We start from the raw sequence: 27,950 nt of genomic DNA on the forward strand, positions 1-27,950 counted from the left end.
TTTTATTACAAGTTTACACCAGAACTTACTGTTTTTGGTTATAGAAGTTTCGTTAAAATTTGTAGTATTTAAAGGACAGATCTCATCTCTTACATAGTATGTACATACTCATTATACACATGCAAACATACTTTCAAATACATTCGTTATTTACAGATTTATATTTTTCAGAAATTTTCTTTTCTTTTATTAAAGGTGCCACAATCAAATCCTCAGTGTCTACAGTGACCGTCGGTATTCACATTGGATTGGTCAAGAGCAGTTCATAATCATTGGTATTTTCCGAGTTAATTTCTCTTTTCACCGGATAGTAAACGGTGCAATAGAACTCCGACTCCATGCGCTTGGTATGGAAGCTCATAAGTTGTTCATTGATTTGATCCTCGATTTGTTGCATGATCTAAAGAATCGCAAATAATCGATCATTAATCAATGCAACTCAAGTAACTGTGTACCAGTGTATGTATGTTTTAGTGTTTATACGACATATATATGTGAGTACGCAATGGGTATACGCACCGGCACCTTAGTCGGCTTGAAGAGCTCCTCGAGGACATGCAAGCACGACATTGCGTTCACAAAGTGCTCATAATTCTCGGCAGATACTTGTTCGTTATTGTTGGTGTCGAAAACTGAATATGTTTGCAATATCTCCAGACCGTCACGAAACTCTTTATCTGCTTCCCAACGTTTCAGTAGGTTCTTATTAAATTGCGTTACCTCTAAAGTATCTTGTATGACCGATGTTTTCAGTAGATTGATGAACATGCGCGTCTGTGAAGGCACACAATCGAGTATCCTTTCGGGATTCATATCATCATTCACCTGCACACTGCTCTCCTTACTCTCTATATAGATGCCTTCAGTTTCCGTTTCTTTATCGATTTTGTCGAAAATAGTTTCAGTGCAGGCGTCTATTTTGTTATGCGGTTCCAGGGGATCTTCCCGCAAGGAATGGAAGCTATCGCAGCGTTGTAGTACCTCCGATTGACTTATGTCAATATCAATGACGTCGTGGAAACGAGTGGGTCGACGCGCGTTGAAACACGAAACAATACGACGTACGCGAGTTTGAAGAACGCGACGCTTAATACGTCGTTTACGGTTTCTTTGAGAAGTTACTAAGGAAAGTCGTTTAAAGGTTTCAGAAATCTTAGTGGGCTCACGTGCCTCAGCTGAAAGCATGCGTAGCTCGGAAGGCACCTCGCTAATTTGCTTTACACATGTGGGTTTTTCTTTGGATGGCATGAAAATGGGCATGAGACATTCGTCAATAACGAATTGTGGCATCAAAGCCATTGCAATCGTCAAATCTTGCCCAAGTGCAGGCTCTACATCATTTTCGTCAGCTTCTGGCTTAATATCTATTTCGGGAATCACAAGATTCTCCTCAGCATTTACATCGTCCGCCACAAGCTCTGCCTCAGGGCTTTCGGACTTTTGGAGTTCTACTTTAGTATTTTCTATTTTAATGCTTACCTCATCGTCGGCCGCGTCGCCATGCAGAAGACTATCTGCCAAACGTTTGACATCGCGTGCAACACTTGAGAACTGTTGGTGTGAAGGTAGACTTGTCTCACATTCCTATATAAGTGGATACAGATGAAATTCAAGAATAAGTACATATATATAATAAGAAAGAAAGAAAATTACCTTGAAATTACGCAATGCATTCCCTAAACCCGTGCTAGCGGTTTTGAGATCCTTAACATCTTCACGTTTGAAACGTTTCGAAGGGCTACCGCTGAGCTCCTGTGCCAAACTATAGCCTTCTGAACGTTCTAGGCGTTTTTCCAGCTTCTGCACCATCTCCTCCTTGCTCTTGACCTCGTCTTGCAGTACTCGAGTTTTGTCTTCCAAATCCTTCTCATTATTTTGCAGTTTAATAATTTGCTGTTCCAGTGTTGCCACTTCTTCTTTGAGCTCACTGTTCGTCACCTCAATGTGCAGGAATTCCTTTTTTAATTCAAACAGTTGTCCTTGCAGTGATTCCATTTCAGCTAAATTCCTACACTCGGTCTCTGCTTGCAATTTTCGCATAAAGCTCAACTCATCATTCAACGTCTTATTGCGCTTCTTCTCTTGCTCAAGCTGGTCTAGAGTTGGATTCTGCTGTGCCTTCAACGTATCTAACTGCTCCTTCAGTCGCTCGTATTCGCAACGCATAAATTCATTGTCATCTAGCAAATCGCGGTGCTCCTTGGAGACGCGTACAAGACAGTTCTTCAGTTCGCTTTCAGCCTCTTCCAATTGACAAATCTTCTCATTAGCAGCGCGTGCATCATCGCGCAGACAGTCCTGTAGTTTTTGTATTTTCACCTTAAGGCAGCACTCCTTGGCACGGTACGCTTCTTCGCGATCCTTGTATTGACGCTCCAATTCCACCCAATGCGTATCAGCTGATTCCATGGCTTCGTAGTGGCGTGAGTTTAAATCTTTAATCTGATTTCGCAAACACTTCACTTCCTCTTTCAGGTACTGGCACACACAATTCGGCACTTCGGGGGTTTCATTTCTATAGAATTGATTTTCGCAGTTAAAGTTTGCTATTGGCGTTGCGTTTTCGAAGTGATTGCCCGAAAATGCGGGGAGTACATCATTTACGCGTTCGGTAACCATTGGCATTACATTACCCATTTTATTTTCAGTGTTCGCACACAATTCTATCTGATATGTGTTGCTCAATGTGTCTGGTTGATATGGCTTGCCGTTGGTCTGATTGTTCGTCCAATGCGCGTACGCCAGCGTGGTGTAGTGCGCTACAATTGCGGGTATCAAATTGTGTAATAACTCAAGATTTTCTTTGGCTTTCTGCTTATCTTCTTCAATATGACGAATCTGCGTCTCGCTAACGCCTAGATCTTCGCGTAAAATCAAACACTCAGAACGACAGTCTTTATACTTGGCACTTAGTGCCTCCCTGGACATCTCAAGCTCAACGTTGCGCTGACTGAGTATTTCCAGCTCCACCTCCAGCCGTTGTAGACGTAAACGTGTATCGTTTTCAGCCTCTTCGAATTCACACTTTTCCTCCTCAAGCGTTAGATTTTCACTTTCTAAAAATTCGACTCGGTCTCTAAGTTCCTTCAATTCCTTCTCCAATAAAATTTCACGTTGCAGTCGATCAGCTAACCGCTTGTTCTGTAAATCGCCAGAACTCTCGTATATAAGTACTTTGCTTTCAAGTAGCGCCAGCCGTTCTTTGTAATACTGCAATTGTTTTTGCTCGCTTAAATTTGGTGAGTATTGAGATGTGTTCGGCGAACGGGCAGGTAAATTGTGAACTCCGCTTTTGCGTGTCGAATCAGTGCACTGGAGCTTTTGAAGTTCGTTGCAGAGATCCCGTGCAGCGTAGCCGACGGCACTCTCGTCCTCGAAATCGGTCTGCGTACAGGCGTTATTCTCACTGACGTCGCTCAAGAAATCAGACTCCACGAATACGCCACTCTCGCTTAGGCTGTTGCTCTGCCAGGCTTGGCGTGACTTGCGTGGTGAATCTGTTGGTGTATTGGTGGGCACCAGCTGACTGCTACTACAGTTATTATTGCTGTATGCTGCTTGATGCTGGGGCGAACTGTTGTAGGGCGAAACTGTGGCAACTATGCGTGCGGCGTTGGCCGGCGATGTGGCGGATACAGCAGATTTTGTGGTCGATTTTGTATTTGAATGGTTGCTGCTGCTGCTGCTGCTGACTTCATGCGTGGATCGAGCACTTGACGCTGAGGATGCTGAGCCGTAATCCGATATACGCGATTTTACCTTTAATTTGCAGTTGTTTATTAAGGGGGAAATAAAGTTATAAAACTAGTTTTATTTATGTTATTAGTACACGTAATTTAAATTTAAGAGAAATGGTATTTTTATTTTATTTTACTAAATAAAGAATGCTTGAAATATATTGATGTGCGATGACTATTGATAAAATTTTCAAATGCATGTTCGTACAACTCAAATAAATATATGTACACCCAACACATTCTATAGCAACTGAGTAGAACTACAATCGCATCGACTCTTATGCTTACCATTTCCAAACTGCTGGCTTCGTCACTGGAACACGACGTCGTCGTATTTAACGAGTTTGGTTCGCTGCGCTGCGCCATCAAGTCCAAATGCTGCACCAATTGTATCAGCTGTTGTAGGCAGTGCCTGTCGTCGCTATCTAACGCCGACTTCTTTAGCATTTGTGTGATGCGCCGGCGTAGCTCTTCATTGGCGGGATCCGTTAGCTAAAATATAGAGGGAGAGAAGTTAAAATCCTCACTTTGTTAATACAAGATTTTAAGAATTACATTGACCTCATCTTCGTCATGTTGCTGACTATGTGAAGCTGCGTTGGCCGAGCTCATGTTTGCCTCTCCGTTGCCACATTTGCCGAAGATCATCTGCATCGGATCTTCCCGACTCGTCCAAATATCCTTTGCAGTGTTTGCTGTGACTGTTTGAGACTTGTCTGTTGTACTAGTGGGGCTAGTTGCTTGGCTCTGCAGTGACCACTGAAAAGAAATATGTTATTATTTTTTTATTATTAATCAGACTGGTTATATTATATAAGACTATAAAAATAATACATAGTACATGTTTTTATAAATACTAAAAAATTGAAGAAAATGGCTAAACACTATATACACAAAATGTGAAGATAAAATGCCAATGCATCGACAGGTGTAAATATCAAACTATCAACCTAAGAAACAAACACAGGATCCGAGATAAAGTCGACCTTAAAGTAATAGATGATGATTGCCAATACGCAAAGAACCATAAGAATCCTTCTCTGAAAAACTCGTAACGTGGACTTAACACACGTTGTCATCGTCCACACCTCTGCACCATATATTTGTGACTTATAGAGTTTTGTCTTTGTTCATCGAGAGGGGACTTTACTTCTCAATTTCCTACTAAGTTCGAAGTAGCACCTGTTTCAGGAGTTATTCTGCGTTGGATTTCGAAGCTGACAATGTGATTGATGTTAATACTGTTTCCAAGATAGACGAAATTATCATCGAACTAGCTGTTCTTTTTCTTTTTCCCCTTAACAAATGGGTTCGTTTGCAGCTGTGCGTAAGGCGCTTGAAATGCCGTCCCACAGTTGCCTTGTACCAAGTTGCTGATGAGTACTCTCAGAGAGCAGGAGTGCAAGTGGAGTAGAAAATCGATCGGCTCTCTGTTATGATTGCAGCTTCTCGACGCCGAACCATGCTATTGAATAAGGTTCTTAAAAACTCATCGGAACTGCCATCGATAGCTCACGGATGTATGTAAACAAGGCTGGGCGTCATCTTCTTCGACCGAACAGAAAAATTTTTAGTTGAGCAGAAATCAAGTTCTATTAGATAGATCTTTGCAAAGCTATAGCAAATAACAAGTTCGGAATTATTCGGCCAACCAAATTTCCACTTAAAAAATTGTGTGTGCAGTTCTTTAAAAATAAGTTTAATGTCCTGTCGATAGCTCACGAAAATAGAGTGCTGGGTGTCATCTTCGTCCAACCCAGGAGAAAAAAAGTCAGAAATCACCAAACAGTAGTGGCTCAAAAATACAAAAATATTAAACGAGCGTTCAAGACGCAACAACGCTTGAATGAAATCTGTCGAAAGAAGCATTTAGCTGTTTATAACTGTGTGTGCGCATGCTTGAGAGTTTTTTTTTTTTTTGCTACAGAGACTTGCAAGTGCAATTCAGTGGCAACCAGCTAGCAAACGCCACACATAAAATCATAGTACCGCTTATTTGGCAATCAAATAATCGCTGCATTACTAAGCGCCATAATTTCTTTGCATCGCTTGCGTGTTGCCACCAACACCGCCAACAAGCGGCCGCACAAAGCCAGCTGCGTGTCTGCACTTCACCATTCGCTGATCACTCTTCGCCGTTTCACTGCTGTTGGTGTTGATTTGCACAATTAAAATGCGCTCAGCTGCATCTACAACAAACACACACTCATTCGTTTGGGTTTTCATTTTTCTTAGTCGCATTTTGTCTATTCATAAAAGTTGCATTCGATTGAACTTCTGCGCAGTCATACGCTTGGCAAGGTTTGTTGGTTGGTCGGTCGGTCGGTCGGTTGTCGGTGGGTAGTTTAATTGATTTTCAACTCGAATGATTTTTAAGGTTTGCAAATACAATCGCTTACGGTATGTGTATTGTTGTTTGCTGTATAAAATCTGAAAATTGCGGTTAATGGTTTTTCGCAAAAGACCCAGCGCTATGCGAAAATAGGGGCAGCGCGCTTCATAGAAATTTCGCAACATTTGCGGCCCAAATGGTTGTGGATGGATTTTGAGATTACTGCCAATGGACATGAGCGCGGTAGAAAGTTTTTTAATGAAGTTTTGGGAGGAAGCAACGGATTTAAGATCTTTTCATCAAGATTGCCTAGCGATTTAATTCTTTGTTTAAGCCAAAATGAATATTTTAAGTTACTGTAAACAACACAAATACCGCTCTTATGTCTTTTATGTCAAAACGAGCTGACCTCGCGGCAAAAATAAGATGTACTATACTCTGAACAGGGTATATAAATTGCACTATTTTCGCATTACTTGCAAATACGACTAAGGCTGGGCAAGAATGATAGTTCAATCACTTCCCAATACTCGTAACAGTTACAAATTTTCGCTCACTCACGTGCTAAGAATGAAAATTAGAGGCAAATGGCATTAAATACATATTTGTGTGTTCTCGTGTAGCATTCTTTTAGTAATATGTAAATAAGTTTAGCTATTAGCCACTGTTCGCATAGACGTTCATTCAAATCTTTCACAATACTCAACTAGGCGGAGTAGTGAGTATTTCACACACATTTATATATTTTCTAACTGCGTGCCAATGTACGTTTTGCATAATTAATGAGACTACCTAACTCATTAGGAGCTTAATGCCACTTCACACTTCATTAATTGGTAGAGAGATATAAAATGAAAAACTAGAATGACAATTAAGCAGCAAAATGCTGTCACATTGTGATTTGCTTTGCGCTCTCCGTTTGGAACGCAGCGTGTAAAATAGGTCACGTAAATAGGTTGAGAACGAAGTTCAAATAAAAATTGCAAAACCTCTTTGACTCGCTGCCATTAGAAAAACTAAAATGTTTAGTGAATGTGACGTTAGCAAAATAGTGTGGAAAGTAATAATTTCATTTAGTAACTCGAAGATTAGTGACGATGCATTAAAGTTGTAGAATCCATTGTTGCAGAAAAAACCACAAAAAAAATTGTAAGTATTGGCGTGATGCATAGTCTAACAAACCTGTCGGCTATACCATCGCGAAATCGACTTTAGAGCAAGTTAAAATCAATGCTATTAACAATCAATCAATACCATGAGAGTGGAGTTTCATATTATTCAACAGGTTAATTGAAAGTACCCGGCCTGACACAAATATGTCGTACTAGAATTGATCCTGTTGATGAAAAAACTTGCCTTGATGACTAGCTTCCGGACACTGCCAGGATTGGTATGCTAAGTTAAGATGTGGTAAAATGAACATCGAAATCTGTGAACAAAGTGGACGTCCAAAAGAGGTTTTCGTCGACGAAACAAAGTCCACAAAATAATTGGGTATGACAGCAAAGTGAAGTTGTTCGTAATGTTAGGCACTCTAAAAATATCTACCGAACGTGTACATCATATCATTCACCAAGATTTGGGTCTGAGAAAGTTCTGTGCAAAGTGGATACCGCGAGGGTTCACTTTTGACCAAAAACAACGACAAGTTGATGATTCGGAGCAGTTTTTGCAGATGTTCAAGCTTAATAAACTCGAGTTTTTGCATGTGTAACAACGGATGAAATTCAATCGACAGTCATTCGAGTGGACTGCAGACGATAGACCATCTTGAAGACGGGTCAACTGGCAAGGTTTTAGCGTCTATATTTTGTGATACGCATGGAATAATTATCATTAACTACTTTGAAAAAAGAAGGACTATTAAATAGCGTTGCTGGACCATTTAAAGGACGAAATCGCCGATAAAACGGCCGCATTTGAAGAAAAAGAAAGTGCTGTTTCACCAAACCAATGCAGCGTGTTACAAGTAAGTGAAGACAATAGCATAAGATCATGAATTGGGCTTCGTATTCTCCAGATTTGACCCCCATCGACTATTTCCTGTCCTCAGATCTCAAAAGAATGCTTTCTGGGAATATTTTTTTTTGTCGAATGAAGAGGTGTTCACCGAATCTGAGACTTATACTGAATCAAAGGACAAATTGTAGTATATACTTAAATGGTATCTAAAAGTTGGAGAGTCGCTTTTACTATGGTCGGCCGGGGACTTCTCAATTGACCCCTTAATTTCAATGAATTTAATAATCCTACAAATGTAAACGATCTCTCAAGTGTCTGCTGTAATTTTGCCTCCCAAATACGCACACAACAAAAACAATAACAGTTCAACGTATACATATTAATACCGTATGGTCAAGTCTTCTGCCAAGCTGTTACTAATTTAAAAAGTACGCATACTAAACAAATGCATACGTGTCAGTCGCTTTCTACACATCAACGTTTAAACAAATAAAGAGACTTAATGTTAAAGGTAAATATTTATGTTCGAAAGAGTTTCGCCAGCAAATCTTGCTAATTTCTACAATGAAACCTGCAAATGTTGATTAAAAGCAGAAATTAATTTCATTCAGCGTGCATTAACGTATTGAAGTAGCGACTAAACTTGTTCCTATAATTACCTTGGGAATCAAGCGTTGCTAAATTTCTAATATAATAAAAGCAAAAAGGGCAAGTATATACAGAAGACTCTTTCGGAGCGTCAGTTCAATGAAGATTTATTATATTTACAAAGGAACGTAGACAAAGTATTTTTGTCAAACTTTTTAATTGCATGCGCCCAAATTCAAATCAGTGTTCTTTGTAGCAACTAAACACCATATAACTAGTTCGAAAGCTTTATGAGAACAACACAATCTTGATGCCGTTTTCATGCAGCTCAAAATGCGTTGTCCACTATAAACAAATGTAGATATGGCGTATGCTTATTGTGAGTCATTATTGTTTTGGTTTTCAAGTTGCTGGCTCAGTTGTCTTGATAATGAGCACCGATACTGTATTCCAGTGCCCAACAAGCGCACAGAAGAGTTCAAAACTGCCAGTGCAAACTGCAACACACCGCCAACCAATACAAGTCAATCGACAAATCAGTCAGCCCACATTGCTTATTGGACACTTTAAAAGTCTGCAGAAAAAAGTTGCAACGAGCTGCTGACTGTTGCACAGATAATTTATCAATTAACACTTATATAATTGAATTGTAGAATATCAGTTTCATGGACAGCATCGCAAAGATGAAAGAAAAGTGTTTAAAAAAAAAAATGTGTAAATTTTAAATACCGTTAAACATATGTATATAAATTACTAGTTAAATTAGCTGAGCTCTTAAAAGAACTCCATGACTTTATTTTCATAATTAGGTGCGCTAATGCCTTAAGTATATGGCATTAGTGGCGACTAGCGGCTAGCGGCTACCAGCTGTCTTACTACCGACAAAGGCTAACAGGCGATGGCAGCGTCCACTATTGTTAGTCACAATTCAATCGGCCAAACAAAAGCTTGCGTGAAGGCGAAACCATAAACAGCGCGGCTGAGTAAATGAACCATTTATGTGTAAAATAAGTCATACGCACGTACATATACATATGTATATGAATATATGTGTATAATACAAAGTCGAAGCAAGCAAAATAGACCGGCTTCAGTTCCAAAAAAAAATAATGATTATCAAAATATCCAATACCGTGTTTGTATAAACGGTGGGACTAGCTTAGGGGTTACATGGGTTTACGGGTTTCAAAAAATCGATTTTTTTTATTGTCTTATTAAATTCTACAACACCTCTAGAATATTATCCAAAATTTTCAAGTTGATCCAAGTAATAGTTTCGGAGATACAGCTTTGAGAGCTTGTACACTCGAGGCTAGCTAGGCTAAGTGCGCCATCTTTTAACGCGTTTTTCTCAAAACTGTGTTTTTGAAGTCGGTTGACAAGGTTTATCGAGAACTACTCAACCGATCTGCATGAAATTTTACACAAGTCTTTGACTTACAATTCTGAAAGACTTGGTTGAAGGATTTTTTTCGATTACAACTATTTGAAAAAAATTCTCGAAATTTTCATTGAAATTTTAATTTTTTTTGTGAAAAAGTCTGCCGAAAACCCAGTTTTTAGTTTTTTTCTTCTTCGTCCAAGTTTTAAGTTAAGGTTTTAACTAAAACACGTATTCCTTCCAAAAGCGGGCGCTAATGGGTCCCGTGAAATGGCGTCACAATGGTCGAGTTTAAATTTTTTTTTTGTTCCAAAAATTTTAGAATTTCTTTCTTGATAGTGTATGTTTGTAACAATAACAAATTCTAATAATATATTTAATTTTTTATGAGAAAAAAATTGTTGCTAAAAGGCTATTTTTTACCCGAGGAAACCCATGTAACCTCTTTGAGGTCTTTGTTTGACATCCCCTCTTCCTGTTAGCACTAATTGTTTGAATCTGTATATCAATCAAATGTGCTACAGAATATAATCTTGAGATGTTAGGAAAGATTCTTCAGGCAAAAAATCTTAAGATAAAGGCAATATCAACTTATTTGAAAATAAACCTCACATAAAGAGATTTCCACTTTTGCCACGAAGTTTGCAATACCCAAGAAAAAAATATATGTATACAAAGAAGATCTGCTTAACCAGCTGAGTTCATTTAGCTATACCGTCTGTTCCTCTGTCTGTATATACGCACAACAGTTCCTCAGATTTTGAGTTATCGATTTGAAAATTTTGCTCCTTGGAAAGAAATTTTCGAATTTTGCATATATCCTTTTTCCCTCAAGTGCCGAAATTAACGTAATTTCTTATTTAGACAGCTAAAGTGAGGTCTTATGCTGTAATCTAGTGAATTTGTGGTCACTAGAGAATATTTTTTTTTCTTGAAATAATTTCTCATTGTGAGTTAAGTAAATTCGATAAGCGGACGGAAAAAAACGACTTGACTATATTATGGGAATATATCCAAACAAACTTAAGTTACACTCTAGAATCAATGTTTTCCGTTCTAAAATTTTCAGGTCTTGTAAAAAAATAGAAGAAAAACGAGCCAATGCATAATGTGCTGGGATGCGTCTTAGCTCCAAGAAGCCGCTAACTACTTCTCCTACTTAGATTAGTTTCTATCACTTGGATTAATCAGTAGCTGATGATTTTAGTTTTGTAAATGAACACTTTTCAGCCACCACACTTAACTTAATTCTACCTATGCTAACTTGGCGTAAAATTGAAAGGTTTCGTAAGGAAGACGATGGGCTTCCATTGTGAAAAATGTAAACAAACATAAGACCTAACAGGTCAATTGAAAAGTCCGCGGCCTGCACATGGCACTACCATAATTAAATGCATACGATTTTTGCTTAACCCTAACCTTCAAATTTGCCAACTGTTCAAAGAAAAGCTAGCTGGGAAGACATTTTCGTCGAATGAAGAGATGAACGCCGAAACTGAGTCTCATACAAGTATTGAAGCAAAGGACAAATTGTACTCAAAAATGGTATCGAAAAGAGTTGGAGAATCGCTATAATCAAAAGAAGTGTGTTTTATTATAGTAGGCCGGGTACTTTTCAATTTACCTGTTACAAATATGTGATTTTCGTGTATGGACCAATATTTGTGCTTGTATTTATCTATTTTTGTGACATTCTCGCGAAAGTTGGCGAACGATATTGATGTGTGGGTGTGCACATATTTCCGTGAAATGGCTTAATAACCATACCAAAGTCAACAGCGTCTTGTCCACTTGTCATTGTTGTGGTCACGAAAGCTTGGCGCCACACAAAAACACCCACACGCATGCATACATAACACGACAAATAATGTTCTGATTGACTTTACAACTTTTGTTATAACAAAAGCTGCCCAAAAAGAACGTGCTGTTAATGAGAGCACCTGTCAAATGCCAAATGACAGTAGAAGTAAAGTTTAATCTTAATAGAAAGCGCTGTTTTTGCTGCGTTGGGTTTTCCAAAGAATGTAAAGCTGGGCGAATATTGAGATTAATTTATGTTTCTAAGTATGCTTGCAGATTGTCAGCTAATTGATGTAAAAAAAGTAAAATTTTGCTCGTTGAACCCGACTTCATAGAAAAAAAGTTTCCTTAGTAATATCCGGTGCTTAAAGGAAAGCGCTGTTTTTTCTGCCATGCGTTTGTCAAAGTATGTAAACTTGACTGAGCACGGGTTTCATTTATATATTGGAATGTGTGGCTATGGAATATCAACTATTTGTACTAAAAAAATTATAACCTTTGGTCGCAGCACTTGACTTCGACAGTAATACTTTTTCTTGGTAAGAACTGAACTTGCAACTCTATGAAGGCAACTAAAGACTGATCGCAGACGACATACTGCTACGGGCAAAAACTAGTAAGACTTTTTTAATTTAAATTTCGCGTGATGCTTCGTGAGTTTTTTGCGAAAAATTTCAATCAAAATCGTGCTGAAACCACCGTATTTGCCTGATTTAGATCCGTGTAACTTTTGGCTTTTCAGCAAACTTAAACGACCGCTCCGGGGAAACCGATTTCAGGCAATTGAAGACTTTAAAATGAATTCCATTGAAGGCTATTCCGAAAATTGACTTTAACAAATGTTTCGAGGATCGGAAAAAACTTTGATACAAGTGTATTGAGGAGCTTTCTTTGATGGGGATGACATTGATTTTGAAGCATAAATTAACAATTTTAAATTTACGAACAAAGTCTTACTTTTTGTTGCCCATAAATTTTCGCTTTCAATATAAAAGTTGACAGTTGCATCAGCATCAGTGTTATATAATCAATCTTACATATATGTATGTATGTTTATATTTAAGAACGAATTGTCGACTTACTAAGCAAATAAAATCATCGTCACAAAGCATCTCAATTTGTTTACGTGACCGTCTTCAATCACCAATTATATGCCAATGTGATGTTGTTTAAATATGGTGGTAGCGTTGGTGGTTGTACTACATATATGCATATATACAATATATATTTATGTATATACATAAATAGATACTTGTATACTAATTCACATATGAATATTAATACTTGTCGGTTTGAGTTGAAATTAAGTTGCTACTACACACTTCAAGTGCAGGCGAGGCAAAAATTTTTGTTGTGCCACCACTTATGGATATCGATCAACTGATTGATTTGGGTATTTATAGCTGTATGCTTAGAGAAGGCATTTGTTTTTATAAATTTCGAGGTTAATAAATTGTTATTTATCCAAATTCGAGAATGCTGCGTGGAATCCGATGTGGTCTTGGCTGTGGCTCTGGCTGTTCTTAACGGAATATTAATCGCTGTGCGGTCTAAGCAATTTATTAATGGATTTGTACGCCGTTGCTATTTTGTAAATTCAGCAAAGTACTGAAATTCATTTAGCTGACGTAATGCGCGGATTAAGCTGTTGTTTCCAAGTATTGATTTTCAATACGCTGTGGCTTCGCGCCTAACCTTGCAATACAATTTTTTCAATAACGAAAAAATTTGCTTGAAAGATGCGCAACACACGGTGCACTGTTTTAAGCGTTTACTTTTTATCTTTCACTTCAATTTTTTTATTTATTTATTATTTTTTTTTTTGCTTAAACGCAGTCAATTTTGCCTAAATATGCTGAGTTAGCAAAAGTGCTAGGCTTTTATTATTTGCTAAAATGTGTCAATATTCTGCTAACAATTTCATTTGTTTATCCCCATTAAAGTTTCGGGTTGCCGTTTGCCAGCTGGTGAGCGTCAATTGTTAGCAGCCGCACCTCTATGTTGTTTTAGCATGCGGACGACTCAGTGCCTTACTGCCATACAAGTATGTAAGTGGTTTGACTGCTTACTGGAAATATGTACACTTTAGCATGAATTTTTATAGATTCCCGATATCTTAGAGCTCATTTCACTTGCATTGGATCACGTCACTTTTTTATTGCTTTTTGTTATTTTATTTTTTTATTTTATTTTATTTAATTTAATTTTATTTTATTTTAGTTATTTTTTTTATTTCACTTTAGTTTATTTTATTTTATTTTTTATTTTATTTTATTTTATTTTTTTATTTTATTTTTTTATTTTATTTTTTATTTTATTTTATTTTATTTTATTTTATATATTTATTTTATTTTATTTTATTTTATTTTATTTTATTTATTTTATTTTATTTTATTTTATTTTATTTTATTTTATTTTATTTTATTTTTATTTTATTTTATTTCACTTTATTTTATTGTATTTAATTTAATTTAATTTAATTTAATTTAATGTAATTTAATTAAATTTTTTTATTTTATTTTATTTTTATTTAATTTTATTTTAAATATTTTTTTATTTTTTTATTATGTATAGTATATATTTTTTTTAAACATAAAATATATTATATATATTTTTTTTATACTTCTCTAATCAATAATTCTCTTTTTTTAACAAATTTAACACTTGCAAATTGTCTAAAAAAACACTATTGCTTTCTTTTGTCGTCTTTAGCGAAAATTCGTCTCTCTTTTGGCGCACAAAAAACATCAACAGCGCCATGGCTGCTATGCGCCATACATAGCTACTTATGTACATATATATATGTATGCGTATGCAATCAGAACACTGAATCTAGGCGTCAAAGTGGCACGGATGCAAAATTCATACGCGAAACTTGTAAGCATGCGCAGTTCTACGCGTTCGACGGTGAACTAAAGCAGCGCCAAATGAGAGTTTGGCAATTAGTTAGCGCGCCACTCGTTGTTGTTTGTAGGCGCTGAGCGAGCGCACGTTTATTTTCACTCAAAGTAGGTGCAGATGTTATCAACGCAAAACTCAAGGCACTTGAGTGATTTTGCGTTTGTTTTGAGTGTTTCCTGCAAGCGCGGCGTATAGTGCACGTTTTTCGCTACAACAAATGCAATGAATGCTAGCTAACTGGTTTAAGCTCCCCACGTTGCTCAGCACCACACGAATTTCGCGCGCTTACCTTGTTTACTTGGCCGCTTTTGGTGATTTTTCTTATCTCTTTCTGCTTGAACAGCGTCGAAATTCGAGACTAGCCACAACAATACACAGCATTGTTCGCCAATTGGCAATTGAGTAGCAAGCGCAAGGCAGTTTCGCTCTCCACGTCGCCCAGTGCGCCGCGCGTTTTTGGCGCTATTCGGTCGACAACCCATTCAAATGCCCGTTTGTCGTTGAAATACTTCGATGTAATGTTAATTTCGGTGTATGTCTGTATGCGCTGCCATTCACATGCGCGCGGTTCTAACCGCATCTAGTCCCTCATTTCGTTGCGCTTTTGTGTGGCCACGACATGGCAGCAAGCTTCTGTTGCCCCCTTTGCGGTGACAACACACTCCTAACACAGTTTTCGAAAGACGTACTTTTATGGCGCCGCGGTTCGTACAAATGCAAGTTGTAGGTACATGTTCGCCTATTTTTATTGTTATTCTTATTTGTGTCTTATACATGCATACATACATATATACGTTGTATTGTCTTTGTTCGGTAAGCAGGAGCTATAAATATTTTCGCAATGACAGATTTCTTGGTCTCCATACACCACAACCCAGCATATGCCATATACATAAATATATTTATGAACGAGCGGTAACAATGAAAGAAAAGCCTAGCAAAGTCCAAATTTCAGCTTTTTTTTTTGCGCCTTAGGACAAAATTAGGTAATGAGTCTCAATAATATTAAAGTTTTTGTGAATACTAATATCTCGAGATTTTCCACACGGGTTTTGAAGCAAAGAAAGCGCTGTAAGCACTAACATAGAAGAAGAGCTTCTTCACTCTCATGTGCGAGCGACCGAGAGTTCCAACTCTGACAACAAGAGGGATCCCCGGATGAAGCCAAGCAAGGAGCAACGACGTGATACAAGGCGGCGGTCCGAATTTGCAACCGTCTTGAGGGCAAGTCCAGCCTGAAGGTAGAGGAGGTGAAACGGCCGGGCACGCTTCGTCACTCGAAACTGGCGCAATGTCTCGAATCCAGCGTATGCTAACCACATTAAGGAACATATCGCTGCAAAAAGGCAGCCTGCAATGGAAAAGAGGAAGTACTAAGACATAGCCGGGAAGCTAGACGTCAAGCACACGGACAAACCGCTCATAGACCACAAATTTCATAGGAGCGGTGGAAAAGAGGAAGTACAAAGACGTAGCCGGGAAGCTAGACGTCAAACACACGGACAAACCGGGATTGCAAAACGGCATTTGACCGTCGCGCTTATATACCACAAATTTCACAGGAGCGGTGGAAAATAGTGGAAATTAAGCTATTGGAAGCCCTCTTCTCGAGAATGAACATCGAATCGAGCGCACCCACGCTGTCATTTGATAGAGCAGGATGGCTTATCGGTCTCAAAATCTTAAAATTTAACGACGACCCGATGCTAACATGGACGAGGGAAGCGGTCAGAACGCTTTCAAACCTGTGGAAAAGAGCCAAACTAGAGGTGGTAGTATCTCATCGGTTCCCAAGGCGAAAGTAACCATACCTCGCGTGGTGGACCCGAAGCGTGCGCTACTGCAACGACAGAATCGGGACGTGCCAACTACCGACTGGAGGGTGTTAAGCATGGCGAAATCTTTCAACGAAGATGGGGGCAAAAAAAGCTATATCCTCCAGATCAATAAGGGGACATATGATATTCTTTACGCAAGGTTCGGGAAAATGACATGGCGCATTGGAAGCGTGTTCTTTCGCCTCGAAATAACTGATGAGATTCCCAAAGGGCCATCCACTTGGCTACCGAACCAGTTTAGGAGCAACGCTAGTCGGTAAAAACGAAACGTATTGAGTTTTCCGAAAGGGCTGGCAGACGCATCAAGGTTACTTGGATTGCTTTAGGCACATGCAGGATCGTCAAGATTATGTGTTGGCGAGCGAAAGACAAACACGCAAAGTTTTCAACTCACCTTCTCTCGAAAAGACTGCAAGACGTTTGTTGACCTAGTCACAGGTCAGTACCGACAGACGTCACGTGCGAGCCGTTTGGGCACACATGTAGAAAGTCCAGGGAAGTACAGGTTTGTATGCTTGAAAGAGCTGTTTGAAGACCTGCTCTGCTTCAGTCCGGTCTTATAAGCAGCTTTGCAGTTCCAGACTCAATAAGTATAAGAATTATGACGCAAACTTTGGCTCATATTAATATGAACCTTAAAATTTACCCGCCGTCATGTGTTCAAAGGCGCATTTAAGGTTATTCTAAGATTTGGCACGACAACGTTGCACATTGTGGCAATGCCTAGTTCTATATGAACTAGCTGAAGGTCTAAGCTAGAACAAGGAAATATTTACAATGCTTATTTTCAAATATACAAAATGCCTCCCTCCAGGCTTCTTGTGCGGGCGACGTGACATTCTGTCTATTTATAAGTATTATTATGCCATTAGAGTTTACTCGCATTAAAAGACATAAACTATTTTGCGTCATTTGCGATTTATTACGATATGCTGTTGTTTGGACAGACGCTTACGTTGCGGCATTGCTGCGAGTATTCGCGCATGCGCACAATACGCTTAAGTGCGACCATTTAAAGCGCATCAATAAATCACTCAAGTGAGGCAAGTGTGTGTGGGCCGACTGCTGACTTAAGGCACTCAAGCCGCCTGCGAGTCTGTAGTTCAACGCTGCATGTATGTATAGCATGTCGTTGCTGTGCGCAAACACAAAGCGAGTGTGTCATCAAGACGCAGATTCACAAGTGCCGCATCCGAGCTTAGAAGAATAGGTATTTTTAGACAAAATGAGTGCTGCTCGTGGGCTGGCGAGCACCTAAAAATGGCAAATAATTTTTTTTTTGGTTTAAGCACTCAAATGTTGTGGAGCAACTCTGCATTGTTTACAAGTTTGCCGCCAAACTCTTTGATTATTCGTTTGCTGAAATACTTGGATCTAGTCAAAAGGAAGAAGTGAACGCTTCTTCTGTAATGCAAATACAAAACGAAGTGCAAATCAGTTCTTTATGTGTATAATTTGTTTTACTAAAGGGTTAACAGCGTCTGTTGCGAATTGCTATGTTTGTCTTTTCTTTGTGAATTAAATGCCTACCTTCAATGTATTTAATTAGAAATTCAGTACCGTTGAGCTTAAAGGCGAACCCTCTTTGGGCATTGGGCAAAGCAGTCACGTTTTGCAAAAGCAGCCAAGCTTTCATTGCTCAGGAGTGCCAGAGTTGATACTTCGCCAGTGGCTTATCTATTATGGAGTTATCTATTTATATCTATGTTTACAAAGCGCAACAGCTAACGGTTTCTTTCGTTGCTTAAAACTAAAGGGAACTTTTATACATATTTTCGTACGTATTTCCCTTAAGGGGTTATAGCCAGGTGTGTATTTAAAAAAATCGATTTTTTTGCATCTACTTTTATCGAATATATATAAACAGCGAAAAGCCCATTATGGACAGCTCTCATAGCCGGACATCCCTCATAGCCGGACATCTCCCATAATCAGACAAATATCACAAACACAGTGTTTTCATTATTATTTTCATACAAAAGCATTTCCTATAAGCGGACCTAAGAACGCTCTAATAACCGGACACATACACTATATTGGTAATATTTGGTTCAAATAAGCTCTAATAAACGAACAAGATTTCATAAAATTTGTCAAGAAAATTGTGTACAATTTATAGTTCCCGCTTTTTTAAATTCTTATTAATTTTTGATATTTTGCGTTAGTTGTTTTTAAGAAAAATACAAAAAGTAATCACAGCAAACAACTGGTTGGCGTTGGTTCAACGGAAACTAATGGAATAATTGTTATTTATTCACCACTGGCTGACATTGGCTGGCATTTCCTACTTAAATAGAAATATATGTAATCCTGAGCTGCAGCTTCCAAGATTCCAAGAGTACATTTTAAACACTCATCTTGCCACGCCACCTTATATGGTCAGCTCTCTTAATCGGACAAATCGATGGTGAGTGTCCGGTTATGAGGAGTTTTACTGTATTTGAAAATAGTCTCGAAAATTTAGTTGTTGATCGGGCAAATAATTTCGGAGCTATGTGGGTATTTTCAAGAATTTTTCAACTTATTGTAAGCGGCTGTCAGAACTCTAAGCCCGCATTTCTTGAAATGCTGCTTTCAGAAACGTTTAAAAAATTACTCCGAAATGGATTAAAAAGTTCACAAGATCTGCTTAGATGCGTGTATATTTGTCAAGCAATGGTTAAAAGAATTAGATTTTGGCAAAAATTCCGATTTTTTAAGACATTCTATAGCATATGCATATTCTTTTACAAAAAAACGACTTTTTGTTAGAACACTTTCAAAAATTTTTCGAAAAGCAAAATTTTTACCAGACCGATCATTACTGTATTCATCTGTAGTAATAACAAATTTTTTTAACTTTTTGCATTCGAGCTAGTTTTAAGCAAATAAATCGTCCGCATTGACAGACACCTCTTTTCGGAGTTCCTCCTGGTGAACGCCTAGAGAACAACGGAATCCAAAATTTGTATTTATGAATCGCCGTTTACACAAGTTAATATTTATTTTCGTTAATTTATGAATTTTGTCATTTATTGTAGTAAAAATTCAATAACGCAAACCCCTCGACTGACATTAAAAAGAGGGTGTGCCACGCTACCTGTCAGCCAACTGTAGCCAAACAAAAATAAGAAAATTCAAAGCAAAAGCCAAAAACAACCTCTCTGTGTAACATGCAAAACAGTTTTTTGTTGTTGTTTCTTGTTTGTGTTTTTTTCTTTTGTTTCCATAAATACCGACGAAGCAAGCGCGTGCATTTTGAATAGTTTTGTGATTTATCATATGATGGCAACAACAACACACACAACGCCAAGCCAACAGGCGAGCAACTGTTCGCCAATCAGTCAAACAAGTGACAAAGGCAGATAAATTTCGAATAGATTTTGGCACTTCTTAAGTAATTTAGCACGCATGCGCGTTGCAGCAAATTTTGCTGCCGGTCACTCTCACTGGCAAATGGAGCGCTGCCAATTGCTGTGCGAAGCAGCTGTGCATTGAATGACTCAATTCGTAAGCGCACAGCCCGAGCATACGTCACCAAGTTCATTCATCGCCACCACGCCGGCAATGCACACCGCCTTGCGCTGGCCAGCAAGCAACTCTATAATGACTTAACACCGCGCTGGCACCGCCCTGTAAGCGCACAACTTGCGCTGCCAATTCCGTGGTGAACAAATAGCCGTTGGCGCATAGCTGGTGGCGGCAAAACGTGCAAATTTTTCAAGTATTTAAGTAAAATAACAGAAAATAAAGGCAACCATATGCAACAAGCGCCTTCACACGGTATTCGGTTCGATACTGCCGTGCCATGGACAAACGTTCAATGGACCAATTGTCTGTACGTGAGAGAAATTAATGAATGGCCGCATAAATGTTGGGTCACAGTACAGAAACTAGCTGCCCAATAACGAATGCGTTATTAGTCACTTAAGCACGTGTGGAATTGTGAGAAAATGTATTGAGAACATGCGCTTTGTGTCTTTAGACCAATTTCAAACCTAAAATGACAATAATATTATGCCGACTAAACCAATTTTTACCTTCAAAGCACAAAATCATTTATTATTGCTTTATTTTTGTTGCTCCTAGAGCAGATACAAACAGCTTTTCTCTCATCCCCACAAAGGTGGCTGTCTTAATCTCTTAGATTTTAAATATTTGATTTGGAAATTTGGCATTTTCAAGCTGTTGGAGCTGTGTCCAGCAAAAGCTTGTAACAGAGAATGCTATTAACATATAATTTTTAATTTTGGGAAATAAATTTTAAGGGCTCTGCTAGTCGACATACTTAAAAATAACAAACTGAAATTTTTAAGCGATTTCTCAAATAGTTTTGGAGCCACTGCGTTCAGCTGCAATAGTTTATATTCCAGAGGTTAGGAGTTAGAGTTCGAGTTTTCAAAAAAAATTATTAATTTGCGGGGATACAGCCGTGAGAACTTGTGCACTCGAGGTTAGCTAGGCTAAGTGCGCTGTCTTTAAACACGTTTTTCCCGACTTTCATAAAAATTTACGCAGGTCTTTGAAATACAATTCTTGGAAGAAGGATTTTTTCAATTACAACTATTTGAAAAAAAATGTTGGGAGATTTTCACTGAAATTTTAATTATTCTTTTTTCCGAGAGGTCACCGGAAATGGATTCGCAATGGCCGAGTTTAAAACATTTTTTTCCAAAAATTTCTGCTTCTTTTTGTTAATAGTGTATATTTGTAACATTAAAAAATACTAATAAAATATTTAATTTTTATACAAGAAAAAAATTGAACAAAAGCAGTTTTTACCCGAGGAAACCCATGTTACCCCTTAAAAAATAACAAATAAAATAAAATTTTAGTTTTTAAGCGATTTCGGAAATAGTTTTGAGGTTCCTACGTTCCGCTGCAACAATTTATGTTTAAGATGTAATAGAAACTTTCAAAAAGATTATAAATATATTGTGTTTTTTTTTTTTTTTGCATTTTCTAAAAGTATATTGCCATATAAATAGTAAAATCGGCAGATACTTTTCAATAATTAGGAAAGCACTCTGGAGCACGTAGTTAGCAGCGGTTGCATCTTCAAATGCATTTTCTCAAAAATAGTGTTTTTGTACTGCTGACCACTGTTGCTAGAAAACTGCTATGTGGATTTCAATGAAATTTATACAAATTTTTGAAAACATGAAAGACTAATGCCTGATCGGAGGTTTTTTTATAAGCAAATAACTTTTGGGTTTTTCCTAGAAAAACTGGAAAAAATTTCCTGGAGTCGCCTATTTGTTAATGAGAAAAACTTCGACCAGGCACTAGATTATCTATAAATAAAACATTTTTTTTGTCCGACAGATTTTAGATAATCTATTTTCTTTTTTCTTGAGGCTGTGTTTTTTGTAAAAAAAATATAAATGCTTCGATTAGACACCAGATTATCAACTAATAAAACAAATTTTTTTGTCCGATTAATCTTAAATGAATCCGCACGAACTAATGATGGACACCGGATGAAGCTTTTGTAAGAAGTGGATCTATACAAACATCCATTACTTTTAAAATTATTAATTTCCTTTTTTTCAAAATTTTATAAAGTCAAGACGAAACCTTATTTAATGAGACAATGTTATTACTTTTATAAAATAAAATTATTTACTGTGAAAAAAATTAATTAAAGTTGCGATTGTGTTATGTCTCTGACTACACCTGACTGTTTTTCTCAAAACTACATTTTTCAAATGTGCTTCAGCGTTTAAGACAAATGCTCCGATTACTACCAAATCTTTTCCTTTTTAACAAAAACTAACAATGAATTTTTAACAGTATTTTGGGTGGATCAAAAATCAAATTTTGACAGACTAAAAATTTGTTTAGTTAATTTTTTTTTAATTAAAAAGATAAATAATTTTTAATTAAAAAAAAATCAATTTAAAAACTTTTTGGTAAAATTGAATTAAAAAAACAACACCAATTCATAAAAAAAGCGAAAAGTATTACGCTATGTAAACATGTAACTTGTTAACAGTCCGCTGTTAACCCAAAGAATGTTAATGACAATAAACATTTTCACTTTTTGTGTATTTACACTTTGCTGTGGCCTACAAACAGGCGTTCATTTCCGCTCTATATCTCATACGCTTTATAAAGCGTAGCATACTTTTGGGCTGCACTCACCTTGTCATTGTTCTCCTCCAACTCGAGTATGCGGAATTCCAACAGTTCATTCTGCTCACGCAACTCGTCCGCCTCCGTGCTCAGCTGATGCTCTTGCTCCTCAAGTTGTTTTATACGCAGCATAAGCTGTTGTAATGCCGCATTATTATTCAACTGCAAGTAAACGAAACTCAAAGGTTTAATGCGCGAAAATTAAACAAAGCCATTGACACAACTTACCTCCAAGGTTGACTTCTCGGCGTCGAGTATGTGGTCCTTGGCCAAATTCAGTTCCGCATGCAAGTGTTCATTTTCCTTCAGCAATATTTCATTATCTTTCTGCAGCTTCTGCAAGTCGGTGCTGTAGGTACGAATCTGCAAAGCGTTGAAATAAGCGTTATGTAAGTCAACTAGCCAAAGCATAAAAAATGACATAAAACGTGAGATTTCGGAAAGTTCAAGTGCAACAAAATGGGTGTGGCCACTTGTGTGTGCAGCACACTAAATGGACTTTTTACGAGCGCTTAAAATTCTTTTTATCCTCCAATGAGCGTATTACGTTACCCGTAGTCCGCTAGAGTGAATACGTCTCTCTATATTTTGTGCACATTCAACTCCAACATAGCGTCGCGAGTTCATTAAGGCAAAATCATAAAAATTGTCACTAACTTGGTGTGGTCATTTGCTCGTTAGTCCAGCGGCTTGGACTAAACTGAAATACTAATGCTGGGCTCATTGCAAGGCTGTGTGTGTGAGGCGCTAGTTTGCAGGCTGCATTAAGCGCATTTCTCGGCGTCTGTCGTCATTCCAACTGCTCAGACGCCAGTACTATGCGTGCGCAATCACCAATGAAATAAAAACAACAAACAGTTTAACAAAACTTCTAGCAAAGCAAAAGCACAAAATCCTGAATTATTGCCCCACTGATTACGCAAAATCTATCGGCGCCTATAAAAGCCGCAAAAGTATCTTTTCCAAGAGGCAGTTTTGGCATAATGTTAAAATATAAGAAACAAGATGTGGATGAAACATATACTTTATATATATAACTACATTTTATGTGATACGAAGAAGTTTTCTATACAAAAACTGGAGTTTGTCCCTGAATGCGTAATGTTGCAACCCATAAATGAGGGATGCACCTCGCTCTAGTAGACCTATCGTTGAAAAAATCGCTGAAATTATAGAAAAGATTGACCAGGACCGTCACATAAGCAGCCAAGGAACTTAACATTCATCATCAAACCATTTTAAGAAAGACTGGCTACAAAAAGAAACTGAATGTTTGGGCACCATATGAATTGTCTGTGAAAAAATTAAAGGATCTGCGATGCTTTGCTGAAACGAAATGAAATCGAACCATTTCTGAAGCGAATGGTAGCAAGAGACGAAAAGTGCATCAAATACTACAATAATTTGCGAAAAGATCATGGTCCAAGCGTGGTAAAGTTCAACAAATGGTCACAAAGCCAGGATTGTCAACCCAAAAGGTTATGCTGAGTGTTTGGTAGGATTGGAAAGGAATCAATCACTATGAGCTACTCCAGCCTGGTCGAACAATTGATTCAACAACTGTTGAGATTGAAGCAAGAAATCGAAAAAACGGCCAGAACTGATCAACAAAAAGGGCTTCGTTTTCATTCAGGACAACACTAGACCACACACATCTTTGATGACTCAGCTAAAACTGGGAGAGTTTGGCTGGGAAGTTTTGATGCATTCACCATATAGCTCTGACTTTACACCATCGGACCACCATTTGTTTCAGTCAATACAGAACTCCCTTAATAGAGTAAAGTTGGCTTCAAGAGAAGCCTGTGAAATTACTTGTCGCAGTTTGCGCCGAGAAACCAGAAAAGTTTTACAATGATGGAATAATGTCTCCAGCGTTGTCAACTAATTGTAAAACTCGGTGCTGAGGAGCAGTGTTGAGACGAGAGATTTAATCTCATATACAGAACATTATAAATATGTATCTCTAGATTTAAGTTGTTATTTTCGAAACGAAATCTGGGTAAAAATTAATTCTTAATCGAAAGTATGACACAAATACATGTGATCCAGGCAGCAGTTTTACAAGATTTCCCATTTTGTACAAGAAGCAAAGCAAGATTATGTGCTTAACTGCTCTTAAAGGCAATTGCAAGCTCATCTTCACACAAAAACACTTGCATCAGTCTGAGCAATGGGAAAGGGAATGGCAAATCATAATGTTTTTTATTTCCTTTTAGGCATAATTTATTGAATTAATGAAATATTAATGCGTGCTGCTTTTGTTGTTGGCGGTTGCCAAAGCGCGCTGAAAAGGCCTAGAGACGTGCCGAAAGCGCATAGTCGCGTTAAAAACTACAAATGGTTAGACGGTTAAGCGGAACTACGGCATAAAGTGTGTCAATGCAAGGCGCTTGAAGTGCATTATCATCGGGCTAAATTGGGCGCTGCGGCGGCGGCGGCATCGCAGAAGACACTAGTACTCAAATTGCTTCGGCAAAAAACGCTAACAACAAATATGCACTTTTGCTTTTGTGTTTCTGCTATGAGCAACGCTAATCATATGTAAGTACACACGTTTATTTATATGCGCATTGGTATTTTTAAAGCTAAACAAAAGCTTCACAGCCCAAAACTTGTTTACGAAACGAAGCTAAAATACACGTTTTTTAACGGTCTTTTGCATTTGCTTTCTTCTTTTTGTTTTTGTTTGAACAATTTAGCGTTTGACTGCGTACTCACCATTTGCCAGATATCGGCTGTGTCCAGGCCCGCCGGTGGCGGCTGTGGGCTTATCGATGGCGGGGCAGATGAGAGCGCTGAATCCGAGTCGGAGTTGTTATCCTGCAAGTGGAGAATGCTCAACGAAATTGTAAATATCATATGAGGCGCTTATTCAGTGCTAAAGTGTCTGCATTTATGCATAGAATGTGTGTATGTGTGTTAATATATACATATATATGTGTGTGTGCCTGTATTGCATTATACTTTACCTTCATTCGGTCGTCATGCATTCTATCATTGTGGTGTCGCTCATCTCCGCTCGCCGTTTGTGTTGTTGTTGAAGTGACTGTTGTTGTTGTACACATGTTGTCTACAATTGTCGAATTTGTTGTAGTTGCTGCTAATTTATCAATTGGCTGCACTTCTATCGCCGCTGCTTCCAGCGGCTTCATCAATTGCACGCTCGCACTATGCACTTCCAAAGGTGCACATCTTGTTGTTGTTGTTTTTAGTAAATTGTTACCATTCGCATTGTGGGTTGTTGTTGTTTTTAGTAAATTGTTACAAATCGCATTATGTGTGTTTGTAGCTGTTGTTGTTGTTGTTGTTGATGGTGATGGTGATGAGTTAATGGTTGACGTTATGTGGTTGTTGCTGTTGTTGTGAATTTGTTCATCGTCGACATTTACATTTAAATTAAAACTAACATTTTGCAGTGGTTGCAAATTGAGATTGCTTTGTGAATGAGTGAGTATTTTGTTTGCATTTGTTGTTGTGTCTCCGTTATCCTTTGTTGCGCCTGTCGTCGGCGCCGTCGAGTTAATATTACTTTGTATAAAAATGTTTGAATTGTTGATCAGCTCAATATCCTTGAGATTTTTCACCTGCAAAGGCAATTAAGTGAGAAATAATAGATTAGCAAGGGCTTGCATTACGGAAATAACAATAAAAACAGTAAAATTGTGTATAGTATATAGCTTTTAAAAATAAATGGAATTAATAACGCTATCATATTTTTGTCAAGATACCAACGTTTTATCGCTTGCTTACAAGCAGAATATCACAACTCAAAAACTAAAAGTTTTAGTTGAATATACATACATAAAGCCTGTCTGAAAATATCATAATGGCATATTTTATTAACATTATTTTTCATCTGATCGATCCACCCGCCTCTTGATACCAGAAATATTCCCTCAGTTTTCAAGATTTTGGTCTGAAACATTGCATACGTTCTTTGCACCACAAGAAGCTTTCCATTCTTCGAAACCGTCGTTATCCGTTTACTACAGCGTGTAGCTTCCATCAAGATGCCCTATCAAAGTCAAGTCCGTATATGGAAAGTTCTGTTTTACTTGACAAGATATCTTCACAAAATTTCACTTTAATTATTGTCCAAGGCAATGTTACTATATCCGAATAAAATTATTGGATCGGTATACTATAGCATTGCTGCTATACAAATTGTTGTGAAATTATTTTCTTTGCTTAGCATTCTGGAAAAATTGTCTCAACATATATATACATATAATATGTAATGGTTCTAATAAATAAGCTAAATGACTGTATAAGCAGTAAAGAATCTTTTCTGAATGCAAGCAATCCCACTTCTGCCTTCATTTTGACTCCCCTATTTACTTATGTAATTTTTCTAATAAATTTGTATATTTAATAATTTAAATCTACCTACATAAGTATTCTATAGATTGTTGGTGTATATATTCGGTGGCGGATTCAGAGACGGATATTTCGTCCTCCTCCCCAAAGGGCTAAATGGCTTACTAATAATTTTACTCCTCTGAAAAATTATGAAGTAATAGGACAAGCACCGATACTTATCCCAGTCATGTGCTAATTTGAATTTATAATTGGGACTTTTCGCCAAAGTGATATTCTAACTCTAATTCATTCACTCAGCGTGATTCTTGAGAAAAATCGATCGATCTGACAATGACATCAAATATGATCATTTAAAATGACGGTAGAACTGAAAGTTGACGAAGAAAAATCAAGAATCTGCGGCTGACAAACAAAATGCGAACATTTCTGCATGAGAACTTGCGAAGAATACTACAGAATCTAAGTGTACATTCCTCTGTTGGTGTATTAGATGGATTTCAACTGAGTTCAACTGAGTGAGTCAGAAAAAGTATGTGCTTTGAAAACTGAAGAAATGAAAAATCTTATTGTCTGCTTGACAGATAGATTCAAATGACTTTTGGATAATAACAACGTCATGCGACGTTTGAATCTCAAAGGAGAACTTGATCACTGGGAGTGTCGTTTTGGGCAGAAGAAAAAGTCAAAAAACAACAAGTTACCTACTACTTATTACATTGGAAACGTTGAAGAACTGCGATGTACACCTATGCCCCATAATTCATAGTTTTCTTCGCATATTCTGCACACTTCCTGTGACGAATGCGAGCTCGGAACAGTCTTTTTCGACACTTCGCCGCATGAAAGTGTGGCTGAGGACGAACATGCTTCAAGATAGATTGATCGGTCTGGCGTTGCTGTACACGCATCATGACATTGAAGTCCCTCCGAAAGAAGCTCTCGAAAAATTCTCGAAACTTGGCCCATATGGTTTT

General features: G+C 37.8%; 1 protein-coding gene across 1 annotated transcript; it reads right to left on the reverse strand.

The window, feature by feature from the left end:
• LOC120782664 (putative leucine-rich repeat-containing protein DDB_G0290503) lies at positions 1-27,884 on the reverse strand. The gene is made up of 10 exons (XM_040115041.1): positions 27,840-27,884; positions 25,626-26,240; positions 25,375-25,476; positions 22,882-23,016; positions 22,663-22,815; positions 4,293-4,496; positions 4,026-4,229; positions 1,654-3,759; positions 520-1,584; positions 1-400 (listed from the first exon to the last, which is right to left on the reverse strand). Exons 1-10 carry the CDS (start codon positions 27,882-27,884, stop codon positions 239-241), a joined length of 4,791 nt encoding a protein of 1,596 aa, XP_039970975.1. The 3' UTR covers positions 1-238.
• Positions 27,885-27,950: the final 66 nt, after the last annotated feature.

The sequence above is a fragment of the Bactrocera tryoni genome, chromosome 1, assembly GCF_016617805.1.
Source record: "Bactrocera tryoni isolate S06 chromosome 1, CSIRO_BtryS06_freeze2, whole genome shotgun sequence".
Taxonomy (NCBI): Eukaryota; Metazoa; Arthropoda; class Insecta; order Diptera; family Tephritidae; genus Bactrocera; species Bactrocera tryoni.

Coding starts and splice junctions, on each gene's coding strand:
- LOC120782664 (XM_040115041.1), bottom strand. CDS start 27,884: ATGCGTGTACAGCAACGCCAGACCGATCAATCTATCTTGAAGCAT. Junction 23,017..25,374: donor CAGCCGATATCTGGCAAATG/GTGAGTACGCAG, acceptor AACGCTTTGCAG/ATTCGTACCTACAGCACCGA. Junction 22,816..22,881: donor CCGAGAAGTCAACCTTGGAG/GTAAGTTGTGTC, acceptor GTTTACTTGCAG/TTGAATAATAATGCGGCATT.